This window comes from Gekko japonicus, unplaced genomic scaffold (genome assembly GCF_001447785.1).
Source record: "Gekko japonicus isolate JY-2015 unplaced genomic scaffold, Gekko_japonicus_V1.1 scaffold75, whole genome shotgun sequence".
Lineage (NCBI taxonomy): Eukaryota > Metazoa > Chordata > Lepidosauria > Squamata > Gekkonidae > Gekko > Gekko japonicus.
This window is the reverse complement of record NW_015173124.1, coordinates 1,181,788-1,201,691: the sequence shown is the minus strand read 5'-3', so window position 1 is coordinate 1,201,691 and position 19,904 is coordinate 1,181,788. Positions and strand designations below refer to the sequence as shown.

The following is a 19,904-nucleotide window of genomic DNA, read 5'->3' as shown; positions in this document are numbered from 1 at the left end:
TGGGCTATTTACAGATTAGAGATCTGTTTAGAGCAGATAAAAAAATGTATGGTTTTAGAGAAGAGAAAAATGAAATTGAATCTGTGTGGGAGAATAGAGGGAGAAAAATGATTTCTAACATGTATAAAATCCTGTTAAAATGGTATACAGAAGATGAGACGGTTAAAGAGCAAATGCTTAAATGGGCTCTTAATATGAATAAGGAGGTAACCATGACATCTTGGGAATATTTGTGGAAAAATGCTATAAAAATATCAACATGTACCAATATTAAAGAAAACTGTTATAAAATGATGTATAGATGGTATATGACACCGAAAAAGATAGCAAATATGAACCAAAATATGTCAAACAAGTGTTGGAAATGTAAAAAAACATGAGGGCTCATTTTATCATATGTGGTGGACATGTGAAAAAGCGATAGATTTCTGGTCAAAAATTCATTGTGAAATGCAGAAAATGTTTAAGTGTAGTTTTAAAAAAGAACCAGAGATTTTATTGTTAGGATTGAAAATGGAGGAGTTAAATATTCAAAAAAAGACTATGTTCTGGTACCTGATAACGACGGCGAGAATGGTGTATGCACAATGCTGGAAACAAGAGAAAACGCCCGAGATCTCAGACTGGATTCAAAAAGTGTTATTTATGGCAGAAATGGACAAAATAACAAGAAAGTTGAGTAACAAAGAAGATCAAGAATTTTTTGAAGACTGGAAAGATTTTAAAGACTATCTAGAGGAAAACTGGGATGTTAAACACAATTTACTGTATCTAGAACAATATTGATAGAAGTGTTATCTTTAACTTTTAAGCAATTTTAAAATGTTTAAGCAAATATAAGTATTGTAAAGGGAAAAAGGGTTGAGCACTGCGGGAAGCCACTTGCAAGGGAGGGGGGAAAGGGAAATATGGGTATTGGATAAATGAAAGTCAATGTTAAATGTGATATTATATCCAAAAAATAAAAGTTTTGTTCAAAAAAAAAAGAAACAATTAGGAGGTAGAGCCTACATTTATTGCTGCTACTCCCTATAGGGGCAGGAAAAGAACGAAAGGGGCGGGTTATTCTGAAAGAGCCAAAGGAAAGAAGAAAAAAGTATTTCCTGTCTCCCTAATAGAATGATGAGAATAACCCACAGAGATGTCCTCCACCTCAGAGGGAGAATCGAACTTTTACCCACTCATTTTATTTTATTGAGATCTGATGTTTTTTCTTTATTATTTAACAATAAACAGAGCATTTCACAGTTCAGAGAAAGAAGCTCAAGCCACTTTCTTAAAGCATTAGCAAAATATGCGTATTAATAAAATATAGGATTGATTACATTTTACTTGATAAAATGGCATTATTTACCTTGAAATGTCTCCCCAATACCATTCTGCATCCTGTAGTGAAGAACTGCAATTCTCTTTTATGACATTTGTATTTACTGTAGTCATTGGTTTGGAGGGCTTTGGAGGAAGAGCTGGAAGAGAATTTTTGCTTGTTAACATTTTGAAGTTTCACAATAAAAGTACAAAAGTAACACTATGAATTCAAACAAGGGACTTCACATTAAGTTTAAGCAAGGCATATTATACCATACTAAAGACATCAGACTAAAGAGAGGAGAAATCTTAAAGGCACATTTTACTAGCATATATTAGATTAGTAGTAGAACCCAGTTATTTGTCAAGAGATTAGAGCTAAAGTTATAGCCTGCTATAAGCAATGCAACTATCCTGTATGGAGGTGGATGCTTAAACCTCACTATATTTCATTAGTGCTGGTTCACATCCCTGCACCACCTCAGTGTGTCCAGAAGCTTCTGCTTGATGCAGGAACAAACAGCTCCAATGATTGATACAATAACAAAGCCTTCTGTCAGCCTCCACTACTTACTTGCGGGGAGGGCGGGATAAAAATATCTAAATAAATAAATAAATAAACTTATCCTAGTCTTTCTAGCAGTGCCTGAATTCCTTCTCTCTCCTTTTTGCAGTCTGAATAAGTCATTTGTTGTTATCTTAGATGCTGGTGGAAGAGCTAGAACAGGGTTCTCTGGTTTCAGAACTCAATGCTGTTGGAGGTGCATGGGCACTGGCTCCTCTGTGACCCAATCACAAGAATACATAAATGCCAAAAAAACAAAAAAAGAAGAAGCCATGACACACCCACAACTTGGTCTGCGAGTCAACCTTCCTTCTAGTACTAGGGACTCTGCAAGCAGTGCCACTGACGACCAGAAAGAAATCCAGTGTAAGAAAAGGTGTTGTGTTGTCTTCCTCTTATGGCTGAGACAGTATTCTGGGTCTGGCTAGGGTTGCCAACTCTGGGCTGGGAAATACCTGAGATTTTGGAGCCTAAGGAGGGCTGGGTTTTGGGCATAATGCCACAGAGTCCAACTTCCAAAGTGGTCGCTATCTCCAGGTGAAAAGATCTGTCGTCTGGAAATGAGTTGTAATAGCAGGAGATCTCCAGGCACCACCTGGAGGCTGGCAACTCTAGTCTGGACATTTGCAGCTTGCACCTTTCAGAATTTGGGGAGGGGGCATAGTTCAATGGTAAAGCATGCATAAAGTTCAATACTTGGCTTCGCCAGTAGGAAAAATGAGATCAGGTAAACATGACGAAAATGATTGCCAGACAGAGTAGACAGCACTGGCTTTGATGAACCAATGGTCCGTTGTATGTATTCAAAAGCAGGAAAATTGGAAAAGACCTTACACAGACATGGCCAAGCAAAGGACTGAGGGAACTGGATTCGAAGCCAAGTATAGGTCAGCAGAGCAAGGGACTCCGATCTGCGGGTCTGGGTTTCTCCTCATTGCTGTTGCTTGCAAAGTGCTGCAGCACCAATGTTTCTTCCAAAGGGCAATATACAGTTCCCGACAGCTGTGGAGCTGGTAGCAGGACTGCTAAGTATTTAACGCACAGTCACACTTGTTTAGATTCAACTTTTTATTTGACTCTTAAGCATCAAAGGTTCAGTTCTACTCAAAGTCCCTTTTTCTGGTGCTGATAGGAGCCTTAAAGTCCTGAGTCTAAGTGATTTATGTGGTAAAAGGAGCTGAATCTCTCCCATCTGCTTAACTAAGAAGATTTCAAAAAAACTGAGAAGAGGAAACCAGCTTTTCCCAGGTAAAGGTATCAAAGGAAGGGAAGGCTGTATAAAATCAATCAGGAAGGCTACTCCTAACCAGCTGACCTTAAGGTTACCAAAACTACATTTCCCACAATCCCTTATGTATTTAAAGATGCAGAAAACAATTCCCTATATTTCACTATTCTAGCCTCTGCTGGGGGCTACACAGGCAATATCACAATGGAAGAAATCAGAATGCAGCAAACTACCATACTAGGCACAATATGTAACAGCCCTTGCACAGATGATATGGTTACCAAAAGACTAGAAGGACCTTTCTGGTACTTCCAGTGAACAAAGGTGAGGACATTAGCTGGAGAAAGAGTAAGTGAAACATTTCCCCTTTCATCCAGTACCTCCGGTGACAGAGGAGCAACTTCATTCACATTTTTATCTCTAGCATACGTGATAGGTTAATCATCTGCTAAAATTTATTTGCTTCCAACATGCCTGCCACATTAAAGTTCAAATGATGCACTAACTTAAGTTTCAAATGCTACTCAATACAGCAAAGTGTTCTCCTCAATAACCAGCAAACACTGGATCAAGCCAATTTAAACGATCCTGAACTTTGACCTAGACATTCACACACTGGGCTGCTGATCAAACATTAGATTCAGTTAGCAGCATTCATTCTGTGGTACAGAGAAATCAGATTTCAGGATACAGGGTTTTTGGAAGGTGCTACTCAAAATACACAGGTGCAAATGGCCTTCAGGGCCAATGTCAATACACCAGTAAAACCGCCTAGAGTTTTGCTTGCTTTTGGAATGCAAATTAAATCAGAACTGTATGCATAAAACAGAAGTCCTCCCTCCACAAAAAGTCAGTTCTGGGACTGGGCCAACTACTTTACACACACACGCGCGCAACTGGGCATGCAAAGGAATTGTGCAGCCTGTCACCAATCATAGCACTACCTTCACTCACAATACAACAACTGAACTAAGAGTCCCATTAGGTCTGTTCCCATTGCCAGCTACTCAGAATTTTTTTTTTAAGCCCACAATGATGCCTATGGTGCCACATCAGTTTTGGTAAAAATCTGGAAATGACACAGTGAGGCTCTAGTTTTACCACAAAGTTCCCAGCAATTCCTAGAGCTTCCTATATCATTTTGTGTGTTTTTTTAAAAAATCATGTGATGTGGTACTGCAACCATCATCACATCCCTCATATCCTTGCCAACTAGGGCTGCCAAGTGGGGGCCGGTGGCGGGTAAACCCCCGCTTCGGAGGCCCGATTTCCACCGCCGCGGAATCGGGCCCCGGGGGAACTCCGCCCCCCAAAGCGCAGCGTGGCTGCGTCACCGGAGGTCACGCAACCACGTCAATCACGTTGGGGGCGTGGCCCTGATCATTGGAGGGAAAGCTCTCTGGTTTCCCCTCCGACGATCGGGGCCATGCCTTCAACGTGATTGACGTCGCGCGTCACTTCCAGTGACGTACTGGCGGCGCGCGCACATCGAAGAACGGCTCCCAGAGCCCGGCGAGGCTCCCTCGCCGGTAAGAAAATTTGACTTGGCAATCCTATTGCCAACAGCTGCCCTGCCAATTGTCACACACTGCTTGACAACTCAAAATTGAGCAGGAGGGGGAGGGAACAGGGCTGGCAGAAAACAGCATATTGAGTTTTAGCAACAGTTTTTGAAATTGACTTTTTTTTAAGTGTCTGAAAATCGAATCCAGACTTTTCTGAGCAACTGCAATATGCTTGTACATCCAGATGAAGACAGTTTTATAAAGAGTGAATACCCCAAGTTCCTACCCTGACAGTAGGGTGGCCAGGTTCCCATCTATATTATCCAGACTACAAGAGGGGACCCTCAACAAAATGTTGCGTAATGTGTTGTGGCTTGGTTTAACTTATAATTGCAATGTAGGTTTTGTATACTGTCAATCTCCCCTACAAACAGTGTTATTCCTTCTCTGTTTGTCTGTACCCTCAGCCCAGGGAAGGCGCAAGGCGATCAAAGCCTCACTCCTGTCAGGAGCAGTAAAAAACTGGAGCCTTGCCGCCATTCCTCCAACACTGCTGTCCGGTGACCAATGCTCCCTCGAAGCTGTGGAGTCCTGTGAGCAAAGATTCTACTCTGTGAGCTCCTGGAATTAAAGTTCTGAGCGAGCAATTGGGCTGCTGCATAAATTAGTTTGCTCTGGAGCCATCCTTCCTGAGCCAAGGCAAAAATGTGTGAGCCGGAGGCTAAGAAACTGTGAGCTGGCTCACACCAACTTAGCTTAGAGGGAACACTGCCGGTGACAGTGACTAAATGCATATACTCCTTGTCATGAGACAGAGTGGGGACCATGGTGGGATATCCGACGGGTATCACCGCTCACTCGATTCGTAGTGCGGCCACCATCACGGCCTTCTCGAACAGAGCTTCGGTGGAGGAAATCTGCAAGGCTGCCACATGCTCCTCGGTTTTGACCTTCATTAAACACTACATTATCAACGTCTTTGATTCAGCAGACGCTGCTTTCAGCCAGAGAGTTTTGCAACAGGTCATGACAGAGTAGATGAGGACACACCCGAAGATTACGGACACTGTTCTAGGAGGTCCCAGCAAGATGTCCTCCTCTCAAAGGGAGAACGGGCCATTGGTACTTACCGTGAAGGGTCCTTCTCCTCTGAGATGACGGAGGACATCTTGGGCCCTCCCATCTCATCATCAACTCTGTCTGTTCTATTTCTTTCAGTGCTAATCTCAACTTTCCTGTTCTCTTGATAGTTTTTCAAGTTTGTATTATCATGTTGGTTGAATTTTCCAGTTATTTAGCTAGTTACTGCTTCTCGGAGTTCCTAACTGAATTCAGGGGCGTGGTCCCACCAAGAGGACAGGAAATGAAAGTTTGGTTCCTGCCTCCCTAAGGATAGGGTGGGAAACACCCAGCAAGATGTCCTCCTTCATCTCAGAGAAAGACCCTTCATGGTAAGTACCAGTGGCCTGTTCTATTTCAGATTGAGGACAGCGTGGACCCTCCCGTGTCTAGGGGATTCTGGCTGCTCATGTGGGATTTTGAGTCCTCTAGTCCCACACATTTTATCCTATCCTCTACTGTTGTACAGCTTTCGTTAAACGTTTTCTCCTACAATGGGGTGCTGCTCAGCCTTGCCTCTAGTTGATCTTTTTTCAGATTAAGTTCTGTTGACTGCATTGAACAATGGCACACTTGGTGGTTTGCCAACGAAAGCTCTGGAAGCCACTTAACTGAAGGAATAAATGGTAACATACCAAAATGGGTTATCAGTGAGAAGCACTGAATTGGTTACGAGCATCAGCAAGTCACCATCTCAGATGCTAACAAGAGTCGATATGGGATTCCATGCAAAATCCTGCACTACTCAAAGCCTTAAGGAAGTTAAGTTAGAGAGCAGGGATAAGAACTTGTAGACCACAGACTTCATAAATTTCATGAAGCTTATTCTCAAAGCAATTAATAGTCCTTACGATTGTAAAAACAAACTTGGAAAAGCAATAGCATACTCAAACACAATGGTTCTAAATTATGCAATTTCATCCTGAAATCCCTATTCTACTTATAATTTGAAGTTAGCATAGAATTAGTTATCACCTCTAGTGTCTGCTCCAAATTACAGTGCAACACAAGAACTATCCTCACCCCTTATCTAAGATTTTCAGGTGCTTAAGAGGCCATTCTTCAATTCTCTGCAATTCATAGAGAACTCAGTGGAGAGGATCCATGCACTGCTTGGTATCTTTGCCACAGAACTAGGTCACTTTAATACTGATATGTGGATTTGCGGTGATACGTATCCACAAGTGTTAAGCACTGTTCTTCAACACTACCTCTTGGAATTAACCATGCTGGGATTCAACTGAGTGCACAATCATGGTAGTGGGATAGGAAGTCTTGGCTCAGGCTGCATGTGGTTGCAGTTGCTGTGTTACAAGAAAAAAGTTTGAATGGCCTAACCTCCCAGTTCTGCACCCCATCTAGCTTGCACACCATAGATACCTGCAGTGTTCCCTCTAAGCCAAGTTAGTGTGAGCTAGCTCACAGTTTTTTAGCCTCCGGCTCACACATTTTTGTTTTAGCTCAGGAAGGATGGTTTCAAAGCAAATTAATTTATGCAGAAAGCAAATCGCTCACTCACAACTTTAATGCCTGTAGATGACAAAGTAGAATTTTTGCTCACAAGACTCCACAGCTTAGAGGGAGCATTGGATACCTGGCTTGTGCACTGGTGGCTAGATTGTGCCCCTAGTTATTTAAAACATTTATATCCTTTTTAACACTTAAGGAAATTCACAACATCAATTTCCTATAAATATTAAAATACTTAAATTTCAAAGCATCCAAATACATTTTGTTTTATGTTTATTGACCAGTGGCAATTTCATAATATTCTTGTTGTTTAAGTTGATTACATCTCTTTCCATTTTCCTTTATACAGAAACTTTTATTTACATGTTTTCCACAGTAACTGGTTTCCCGCTCAAATGCTTGCCATATAAGGAAACTGTGTATTGCGGCTGCTCAGGAATGATTGACAGATACAATATTATATAAGGGCAGCGTTTTCCCTCAGTCTGTGAATTGCTTGGCTGTTGTGCTGGCTTTTCCTTTTATGTGAATACATTTTTCTCCTGTTACTAATAAGAAACCTTGCCTTGCTGTGTTTTGATTTGGACAGGCACATCAGAACAGAACCTCTTGTTTTACAGCCTTTTTAAACTGTATGGTTTATTATTTTGGGGGGAAATTTATGTTATGATCTAATTTTAAACTAGGATAAATACAGAAGTGTGAGGAACACACATTAGATAATAATAAAGACCAAATACCTTTAAAACTGAAGAAATTTACAAAAGACATTTAATGGTTGGGAGGGAGGCTCACAGGTAATATCTTGAGGACGGTTAAACCACCAAACCAGGGCAACCTCTGAAAAAGTACTACTCTTATTATCGACCATTTAACTTCTTGAGGGTCCTTGAAACAGGGTCATAATAAACATTTAAAAAAAACCTCATATGTGGGCTCATATGGGACATGGTATTCTAAAGTGCATCCATCCCATGTCTGACAAGGCCTTTAAAGCAAGAATGACCATTTTAAATTGTGTCCCGAAGCTCATACTGTTGGCACAGAACCAGCTGAATGATGTTCTTTCTCTCATCCCTAATGCAGCATTCTACATTAGCTCTGCAGTCATCAAGAACAGCCCATAAAGAACACACTGCAGATGGAAATCCGTAATATTACAAAGGCGTTGGTAACTCTTGTCAAATCTTGACTATCCATAAGGGAATATAACTATCATGTAAGATGTAGCAGATATAAAGCACTCCTGGTCCCTGCTGCCATCTGCTTTTCAGCTGCTGTGGATCTGTATATTTGCTCTGACACCACCAACATTAAATAGACTGCACATTTCTTTGGGACTCCCAACCAGCACTATCACCATGGTGTCTGGATTCAGCCTCAGCAATCTTCTATCTGATCACAACTTCTAAACTCTAATTCAAAATAACTGCTGCAAATTGCTAAATATATATATATATATAGACCAGGGCATCATAAATATGCTGATGTAACCAAGGTTCAAAAACCCCTTCTCCACATCATATGGGGTAGAGCAGATCTCTTAGCCACTTTAGGGAATCAAAACCTCCTGGATATCCCAGCCCCCAGAAACATCAAATCTGCTGTCACCAGGGCCAGGGCGTTTTCGATGGCAGCTCCTACCTGGTGGAATGAGCTCTCAGAGGAGATCCAGGCCCTGCGGGACCTGGTGCAGTTCCGCAGGGCCTGTAAAATGGAGCTCTTCCGCCAGGCTTTCGAGTAGGAGCCGCCACCACCATTATTCCACCACCGCCCCTCATCTCCGCACCTTGACCATCGGTGGAGTGGGTATTATTGGGGGCGTGAAACATTTCTTGGCAGATGACAGTGCAGTTGGGACGCGCATTGTTAGTTGTTGTTCTGGTATAAAAACTCCAGAACCCCATCTTGAAATCTACAGTTAAGAAATTCTGGAGCACCGATATTTTTAGTGTATTATGCATATTGCATTTTATATTGTTTTATATTGTTCATTGTTTTAACCAGGCATTTATGTCCCTTGTGAGCCGCCCTGAGCCTTCAGGGAGGGCAGGATATAAATGTAAACATAAATAAAAATAAAATAAATAAAGATGGAGCAGTCACATGAATTGCGCCTCAAGACAGGGCACTAGATCCTTACATTTACTAGGCACATGCACCCTTTGATATCACTTGTACAACTAATATCTATATATCTAATTCTCAACAGTCCCCTCTGTGTGCAGATACTTATTTCCACAGATAGGGGGCATATTGTCCACTTATAGGTTTTTCTACAGACTCAGGGGACTCCGTTGGTCAGAAGAAAAACACAAAAAGTAAAAAAAAAAAACCACCACCTTGAGGAGGGTTGAATTCCCCCTCAATACCTTTTGAAATAGCCACTGCAGGGATCTGCTCCAAGCCCCACCGCATCAACAGTGAGAGACAGACTGGCTGATTAGAGACAGAGAAATAGAGAGACAGAGAAGAAGCAAAAAGCAGGATTGGATCTGGGATTGGGGAAGATTCCCCCTGCAGTATGAATGGCTAAATAGCAGGGGGGTTGGAGCCAGGCCAGGGACCAGGATTGCCTGCTCCAGGCTGGGAAACCCCTGGAGATTGTGTGGTGAAGTCTGAGGAGTGCAGAGTTTGGGGAGGGGAGAAGCCTCAGCTGGATATGCCATAGAGTCCACCCATCTTCTCCAGGGGGACAGATCTCTGTTGTATGGAGTTCAGTTGTAATTCTGGGGGATCTCCAGGTTCCATCTGGAGGCTGGCAAACCTAGGCCTAGCAGCACTCTCTGGGTGCCTTGATACCACCTGACTTGCATGATTCAACTAGGCTTGGCTGCTTGCTACCATTCGACAGCAGCCACCCTATGAAAGCCAGTGTAGTATAATGGTCAGAGCTTCAGAATAGGATTTACAAGACTCAGGACCAAGGTTTAGATCCCCATCTTGCTGTGGAAGGATTGCTTTGACTCTATCAACATTGGATTTCATTGTTTCACTAGGAAGGACTGCTTCAGATAGAATTTTGTTAGGACTTGGAGGTGTCTTCAAAAATTGGACTGACACCAGAGACATTTAGTATAATATTCTTCATTCATAACATTTGTTAAGGGTTCACATACTATTTTTATAATTTTTTTTGTTATCATATTCACAGGTTTCCGGTCTTTTGTTAATTTTCTCCATACTGTGAATCTGCTTTGTTTTGTAACTTCCAGGTGAGGGCTGGAGATCTCCTAATACTACAACTGATCTTCAGATGACAGAGAACAGCTCCCCCAGAGAAAATGGCCACTTTGAAGGGTGGAGTTTATGGTATTATACCCTGTTGAGGTCACTTCCAAGCTCAAATGTCATCCTCCCAAGGTTCCAACCCCAAGTCTCCAGGAATTTCCCAACATGGAGCTGGCAACCCTAAGAGGAACTGATGTCTGTATTTTGGCAATCTTTTGTGATTCCTGGAAAGCAACTGCTGCCACTGCTGCTGGGGGGGGGGAGTTGGTGGGAGGCAGGGAGAATGATGGGCAGAAAGAGTGATGGGGTAGAGACAGAGAGGAAGTGACAGGCATGGGGGGGGAGAGAATAAGAAAAAGGGTGGCACTGGCAGGAAGGAAAAGGAGTGTGAGAGAAGTAGGGGAAAAGGGGAAGAAGCAGAGGTGGGGGAATCGGACAGCTACTCCCGCAAGCTTCTTGCGGGTCCCACTTGTAATTTACCAGTTCCTATGTTTAATTAGCATCTGTAGACCCAAGCTGGAGATATGAGAATGATTTAGACCCTTTACTGCATAAAGTACTGTGGCTGAAGTTTTAATTTGCTGCTTTAACAAATCTTTGGGTCACCTGCATACAGCAACATCACCACACTTGTGCTCCAACTGCAGCCATCACCACACTTGTGCTCCAACTGCATCAGCAGAGCAGTACGTTACAGAATTACATATGTGACTGTTTTAAACAGCATAGAGATTATAGAGTATGCACACACTTTGGAATAGGCTTTCAGATTAATACTTTAAATTGGCATTAATTTTATATTACTAAGCTTCAAGACAACTTGAAAGCTTCAATTAGTGCAGAAAGTGGCTGCCTGTCTTTTAAATGAGGTAAGCTACTTTGAACATACTGTATCTGTTCATACATATTTTTTCTGGTTGCCTATTTGCTTCCAATTCAGTGTGCTAGTACTTACCTTTAAAGTGCCTCATGACCTTGGACCCATTCATCTAAAATGATTGCAACTCCATAAATAAATCTCTATACCAATTATTGTCTTCCAGTTTCTGCCCACAGTGCCTTCTTGTAGATCAGTAAATGCCTACGTTCAGACTAGGGCCTTTGTGGTCATTGGGCCAATTTTACAGAATGACTTGTTGGAGGAAGTTAAGAGGGCCTGTTTAGGAAGGCCTGTTTGAGAAAGCCTTTTGGTAATGGTGGTGGTTTTGTATTTTTAGACCCAGCCTGAGATTTGTTAATTTTCAGTTTGGTCATATATTGTGTCAGACACGTATAGTTCATATTTTTTATTTTAACATTTTTTTGCCTATTAGAATGTTGTTAACAGCCTATAGCCTTTGGAGAAAGGTGGGTAAAATATTTACATAAATCATACTATCATTTAGTTCATTACTGTGAAGTGAAGCTATAGATAAAAGGCAATGTTTTTATTTTTATAAGGCAACTATGAAAGAGAAATTATCATGTTTCAAAAAGCAATACAAGAGCCATCTAATCTTACAACAAATGTTATGCAAATGCTAACAAATGCATTAAGGTTCTTTTCCACACCCTAAAAGAATCCTAGAAATTCCAGCTTAAAAAAATAAATAAATGGTATCTAGCTTTGATATCAGCATAGATAAATCTAAAAGTCTGATGACAAATATTTCCAGCATGATTTTATATTAAAGCAAGTCACCCACCTCCTGAATTATCTAAAATTATATTCCCATCAGAAACCAGTCCCCTCCCCCCGCCCAGCCACTAGGCTGTCAAATCTCAAAACAAAAAGTCTCAGATTTTGTTGTTAGAACACAAGCCGCTATTGACCACTAAGAAACATGTTAAACTTTGGGGGTTAATCCAGAACGGCTGGTTATTCAACAAAAGATTTCTTCTGCATGTGCACAATAATGATCAGATCCAGACTTCAATGAATAGCTAGTATGTACTGCTACGGCAGACAAATTCTCACAAAAGCAAAGCTAAACACAGTGTCTCACACTGGAATGGTTTCTCGAAAGCCTGCTTATTAGTAACTCTACTCCCCACTCCTTAGCCAGCATCACCAGCCAACCTGCGTTCAGAATTTCACTGACTCTGATTGGGATTTGAGAAACTGAACTCTGAAAGGAAACAATGCTTCAACCAATGATAGCACTGTACAAGATCATACGTTGCTGACGTTAGTACATAGACTGTATCTGTGGAAGTTCCAGCAGGTAGTTTTAGTATAACCATTCTGTTTCTGCAAATATGATCTCCCTTTTCTGTGTGCGTAATTTGGCTTCACAAAATCCCAAACCTCTTTTAATATGAAGACATTGAATGCCTCAATACACAAACTGAAGCTTCAGAGTTCCATTTAAGACAATGAAAGGTAACATAAATGCGGTCTACGTTCTAAGTAGAGCATGGGCATCTCCTATTCTGAACAAAATACTGGAAGCTACGTGGTCACAAAGAAATTTGTTTCAGGATATACAACTGAAATTTAGATTTATTTTTTAAAATTTGAGATTTATATCCCGCCCTTCCAAGCGGCTCAGGGCGGCTAACAAGAGGCTAATGCCGGATTAAATAGATAAAATACAATAAAACAATATTACACATCCACAATAAAATTCTTAACAGTATTTAAGGTGCTCTATTATCCTGTATATAAATCCACAAGATCTGAACAATTGTTTTTGGAACCTCAAAAGACTAGTAGCAATTCACTTACACATTATTTCTTTTTTAAAAATGTCAACCACTTAATGTGATTTAAATGTGGATTCTTTTCTATTTGAAAAAAAAAATCTTTTGTCCAGTATTGTCAAATGGCACTCTATACTCTTTATCCTGTGTTTAGCCAGCAATTCTGGCTACCATATATGAATACAATGTAGAAGATTTCCAATTAGTTAAACTTTAACATATATGTTTGAGGCTGGTGTTACTTAACATATATATTTTGCCCAAGGCAGAAATTATTAAATATTTACAAAACAAGCCTTCCTAGATCAAGGGGAAAAATAGCTTTCCTTAGCTGTAAATTAAAAGGCACAGCTACAGTGCATTTAAAAGTTGCACCCATGTATGAAATGGTATTAGTACCTGAAATTTCCTATACAATGATATACTGGTATTCTACCAGTATTTGCCCCCTCCCACTCAAACAGTATTGGTTTTAGGATGGATTATGAGGCTTCCTTTGAAAATCAGGAAACAGGTAAAGTTTTCAGGCTATTGACTGGGACTGGCTGCGGGGAACATATTTTTCCCATACATAAAGCCCCTATTGGCTTTCCTAGCACAATTCAGTTTAATGCCTCATAGTGTTTACAATCAGAGTGCCAGAGCGAGCCATCTGCTGCTCCATCAACTTTTCCCTCCATTTTTACCGAACCCACCTTGGAATAGAAATTCCCCTTTGCATTGCATGCAACTTTCACTTTCTTTGATCATTGGGTTTTATGGTATGCATAGATTTATGGCTATTCAGGGTGACTTTGCAATCAGTACGGTGTTGCCCCAGGGTATTTGAATGTGGTTTTGAGCTGCACCTTTTCCTCAGGGTTGAGAAAAGGTGGAGTGAATGCCAGATGCAGAATTACCCTAAGATCTTCATACAAGGCACTTGTCTGGGTGTCCCTACTTTCCAGGTCAGAGGGCTTTTCTAAGGTCATATCCCAACCATGGAAATCCCTTCTGAGGGATAGCTGTCTATATCCTTTTTTGCTACATTTCAGATTCCAGGTTATTTGCCCAAACTTTAAACATTTGTTTGGCTTTGATCTCCACTAATGTTGTTGCTTTATTTATTGCTGTTCTTATTGCAATTTATTTATTGTTAGTTTGTATTCCATTTAAACTGTAAACTGCCTTGAGATTTACTACAGCAGAAACAGTATCTTAAACAAAACCAGGAATTAAATAAAACAAATAATTATTTTGGTTTTCTGCTGGGCTAGCTCTTAAAACTGTGAAGATAGGGCTCTATGGCACCTGGAAAATTGAATAGTTTATTGGGCTTTCATAAGAGACTGCATTACCACATGCAATAAATTGCTGGAGAAAAATAATATGAATTATTTTTGCAGTCCTGTGTCAGAATGCTAATAAGATAATATCTTGATATCTTATGAAAACTACAAGGTTGATCAAGTATACAAGATTGAACAACGATGGGCCATTGGCCTGATCCGACATTGGCTTCTCTTATGTTCCTATAATGTTATGTTGAACAGAAGTAGTGACCAGTATGCTCTTCTTGACTGTTTTTCATCAAAGCTATTCACAGAGTTAAAGCAAACCCCCCCCCATCCCCATGATTCCATAAAACAGCAATAGCAACAAGAGCCACAGAGGATTCTCCTCGAGTCCTAAGCAACTTGGTTTGAAGGTGGCTCAATTTTTTGCTTGGAAAAGAGTGCAAGTTATAGAACTCAGATGTGACAATTTCCTTTTAACAATTCTACAATTTGTAGTTCGACATTATCTCGAGAAAGATTTCTAGATATCAGAAAGCTTAGATGGACTGAAGTGATTTTATGCAAGGAACTTTGAAACAATGTTTAACCTTAGGACCAATACACGGATATGGCAAATTAATCTAAAAGGGACATTTTCCCACTCCAGCTTTATTTGTTGCATTAAGCCAAATATGGCAGCTATACAATTCCCTTTCCTCCACTTTTAATCCTATATTCCAAACAGAATAATCTGAACAAAGATTTATAAATAAGCTAGGAAGACCAAAAAAATAATAATCTAAAGGCATATCTTTAACATGCATCTGCTTATTAGTGACAAGTCAACCCCAACCCTGAGTGTCTGCATCTCTTTCAAGAGTCCCAAATGGACAGCCCAGGCAAGCCCAATCTTGTCAGACCTTGGAAGCTAAACCGACACTGGAAGGTACTTGGAAGGGCAACCTCCAAGGAATACCAGAGGAAGGACGCAGAGGCAGGTTACTCAAGCCACCTCTCTGAAAAAAGTCCAAGCCCCCAGAAGTCACCATGACTTTCAGGCAAGCACACAAAACATACATGCATACACACACACAAATTATAGATATATAAAATCCCAAATGCCTCTGTGTTTAGGTCCAGAAGCAAGTGTTCACATGACCACAATCACTTTTACTAGGTACTGCTTCTTTAACCAAACACACTAACTGAAAATATTCATCCAGCTCAAATGTGATGAAGGCTAAGTTAAATGGGCTCTTAGTAATAAAGCCAAGAGCACACTGAATTAAAGAAACTATGTATCAAGCTAGTAGGCTAGTACTGACAGTATCTAAAGAATAATTCAAATTCTAAAACTAATAAGCCAATTTACTTTGAAAAAACACGTACTAAGACACAACACTTGACTGATATCACCAACTGCACAAAGAACAGGCATGAAAATGGCAGTTTAGCAAACAGGTATTGGGCAGAATGAAGCAGACACCAAATTATACGTGATTAGGAAGTTATACACATACAGACTACTGCTGCTGAGGCTACTGCTATGGAGATTTTTTTTTACCAAGCAGCAAAACTGCAGAAGTATTCTGTTGCCTTGACAAAATAACTTAAATTTACTAGGTCTGTGTAGCGAAATCAATATTGCTAGAACCATACACTTTTAAATATCAGTGTTCGCACTCTTAGAGATGCCACAACTTTCATTTTCTTGTATGGGTCATGCCCCAGTCTAAGAGATGAGCTCAAATGCTACATTTCTCTCAGATCTAGCTGTCCAAAGAACAGGACAGCACACAAGGCCAATCTATCTGAACAAGTGAGCAGTGACTTACAAAAGCTCATATCCACCACAAATTTTGTTAGTCTTTGAAGTGCTATTGGACTCTTACTCTTTTCTACTGCTACAGACAGACTAACCCATATATATATCTAATAGCGAAGGCGCCCCCTGTGTGCGGATATCTAAAACCACACTTCTGGGGCACCTGGGGGACAGGGAGATTTTCCTACGCACGTGGGACAATGCCCAAGTGTGCAGAAAAATCTGAAAACTGTAAAAAAAATACAGGGGGGATATTTAATCCCCCAAAAAGTAACAGAGTGCCCCCTGCTCATGTGCAGGGAACACTCTTAGAATGGCTTCGCCCCCACCGCCAGAGAAGGGGAGGGATGGGGGGGAGAAGGCTTGGCCGGCGGCTATAAGTCGCACATCCCTTGCCACCGCCGCCACTGCCACTCGGGGGGGGGGGGGTTTGGCAGGACGAGCGCCGGCCTCACCGCCGCTGAGGGGCGAGAAAGCTTTGCAGGCCGTTGAGGCCTTGCCGCCGGGGGGGGGGAGTTCAGCAGACCGATGAGGCCTTGCTGCTCCTGGGGGAAGAAAGTTCGGCGGGCCGTTGAGGCCTCGCCACTGCCGGGGAAGGTCAAAGGCTTGGCAGGCTGACGGCTGTAAGCCGCCCCCGCCACCACCACCAGGGGGAAAGGAAAAGCTGGGCAGGCTGGCCAGGCCTTGCCGCCACTGGGGGAGGCTTGGCAGGCTGAGCTCAGGCCTCACCGCCATTGCCGTGGGGGGGGCGGGGAAGGTTTTGCGGGCCTGGCAGCTTGGAGCCACAGGGGCATCACTGTTGGGGCCAGGCAGGGGCGGGGAAGAAGTTATGTTACATATACATGTAGACTCCCTCTGAATACTCTGTCTGGCCAACAATACATTATCAATTGTACTTTGGCTCTTATTCATCAAATTACTCTAATAGCTGTATATATATTTCTTGAATCAAATAACCAATTTTTGCTTTATATACTGTATGAACCACACTCAAGGGTGAAAGGTCCCAATCCACTTCTAGCTGACTAAGCACCTAGAAGCGTACTTTCATGAGAAAACTGCTGTTGTTAGATCAGGGTGTGTTAGACAAAAACCTATTCACAAAACAAAGCTGGCTAGCAGCTCTTTTAAACTACAAGAGTGAGCTGCCAACAATATTGGAGTTCCCACCATCAAGAAAAGTGCCAGAAGAATACCAAGGTACCTTGCCCTTAGTCTCAGTATCTGTATTTGAAGTAGAATGTCAAATCTCAGGAAGCAAGAAATAAACTGACACCTAAAGCCGAAAGAGCGATCTGTATTCCAGTATTAGTATTTTTAGCTTCAATACTAAACTGACAGAATCCAGTTTACCCACCACTTATCTTCCTATTCTTCTGAAACAGAGTAAACCAGGTTTTTCTTCCCAATGCTGGTCTTTGCCAACTAAAATAGTATGAAGGTGCTTGGTTTTTATTAGGAAGAGACCATTAGCCAATTCTTCTACAGAAAGTGCCCCAAGGAAGCAAGGCCAATCAGTGTAAGTGATAGAGATGAAGAATGTTGTTAATTTCCATTAGTTCCCCTTCAGTACTCCCTGGTATAAAATGAACCCAAGTCCCATTAGGCTAGTAAATTTTTTTCAAAGACACTATCTACTTTGGGTATCAATTAGAATATACTCTGGTCACTTCCATCTCTACTGAAGGATGCTGTAATTTGTTTTCATCTAAGGCAGAAAGTCCTTAGAGGATGAGGAAGAGGAGATACCCAAGTATTTAGAATAATACTAATTAGTCTCCACTGTCTGTTTATCTCTCAGGACCAAAGCAATCTGCACGCTAGATGAAGACCTGTATCTTTAGCTTCAACTAGAATTCATAAGCATGCTGTGCCAACTACATACAGCTGGATCGCTCAATTTTTTAACTGAACTGTAGCCATGAGGAATAGGGTGTTGTCAATTTGATTTTAACAGTGGTGAAAGGACAGTGTTGAAAGGTTTCTCTCCCCCTCGGAGCCTCTCGGAACAACTGGGCAGCGAGGAGGCGGGGCCGTGTGCGACTGCTGAGTTTGGGAGGGGTTCCTCTCCTCTGCGGAGCCCCCGGAGGGATTGGGCAGTGAGGAAGCAGGACTGCGCCGGCCCGACGGCAGAACTGGTGGCAAGTTGCGGGGCATGTCAGCCCGACTGCAGAACTGCTGGCAAGTTTGGGGTGCGAAACACGAGGATAGAACAGACCGGCTGGGCAGAAAAAGAACAGCCCCGCCACCCAAACAGTGGAGCTGGGCCACCCCCTGGGTATCGGGAGCGCCGAGGCCTGGTGAGGAAGAACGCTGAGGTTGGAGCTGGCCGAGGCGGCTGCTGGAGGGCGCTGGATGCAGGACCCGGTTTCGGAACAGCCTGGAACAGACTGGCGAGACGGGGGGGGACAGCCCTAAAGGGTGCTAGGGAGTAGTTAGAAGGCTTGTCTGCTGAGGGTGTGTGTGTAGGATATTAGGTTGTTAGGAGTAGATGTCGTGTAGTTTATAGCAGAGTAGATTGGATTATTTAATTAGCATCTGTGATATTAAACTGTACCCAGCCATTGCCAGGCATAGCATCTGCTAACTTTCAGTAGTCTGAAGCTACCGCGGAGACTTGCTGAGGTGACAATGCCTAGCCAAAATATTCCGGTGCTCGTGAGGAGGGGGAAGTATCGAGTTGGGCCCAGGCAGTATAGTAAGGGAAGGACACTGAGAAATAAAGTGGCTCGGTGCCCTTCTAACCTGCAGCCCATCCCAAGGGTTGCTGGCAGAGGGGCCAGGATGGGGACTCCCCCTCCGTCTTTGGTGTTGTGCAACACCAGGTCTATTAACAATAAGACCACAGTCCTTCGGGACTTCGTGCTGGAAGAACGGGCTGACCTGGCGCGCATGACCGAGACCTGGGTGCGGGATGGGGAGACAGTGGCTTTCTCCCAGCTTACCCCACCGGGGTTCTCAGCCCTACACCAATAATGGACTAGGGGCAGGGGGAGGAGTGGCTATCTTCATTCGGGAGGCTTACTCCTTCAGGGCGCTCCTGCCTGCAGGAATCGCGGGCCTGGAGTGTGTCGGCCTAATGCTGGAGGCTGAGGAGAGTTTGGCGATCTGGCTGGTGTACCGACCGCCTAACGCACCGGCCAGTAGTCTGCCGGCCCTGCTGGAGACCGTTTCAGACTGGGCGTTGGAGCACCCTAGGCGGGTAGTCATGGGTGATTTCAACGTCCATGCCGATGATGCGGCTTCCAGCCGGGCTACGGACCTAGTGTCGTCCATGGCGGCACTGGGACTCTCTCAGTTCATATCGGCTCCCACGCATTGGGCTGGTCACACGCTCGATTTGATCTTCACGGTGGGGGTAACAGTGGACCGGATTACTGCGGAAGCAATACCATGGACGGACCACTATGCACCGAGGGCCCGTCTGAAGGTATCACCCCAACCCTGTTTAGGCGGCGAGCATGCCAGTAGTCTGCCGTCCCTGCTGGAGACCGTTTCAGACTGGGCGTTGGAGCACCCTAGGCGTTTTGTCTTGGGTGATTTCAACGTCCATGCCGATGATGCGGCTTCCAGCCGGGCTACGGACCTAGTGTCGTCCATGGCGGCACTGGGACTCTCTCAGTTCATATCGGCTCCCACGCATTGGGCTGGTCACACTCGATCTGATCTTCGCAGCACGGTTGACGGTGGAGCGGGTTACTGCGGAAATGGTAAC

At 42.9% G+C, this 19,904-nt stretch overlaps 1 protein-coding gene across 1 annotated transcript in view; it reads right to left on the bottom strand.

Moving 5' to 3' along the window:
* Positions 1-19,904, bottom strand: part of PIK3R3 (phosphoinositide-3-kinase regulatory subunit 3) — a 61,496-nt gene that overhangs the window by 24,081 nt on the left and 17,511 nt on the right. The window contains exon 2 of the mRNA XM_015421950.1: positions 1,355-1,466. Within this exon, the coding sequence (XP_015277436.1) occupies positions 1,355-1,466 (112 nt within the window). The remainder of the gene's footprint in view (positions 1-1,354; positions 1,467-19,904) is intronic.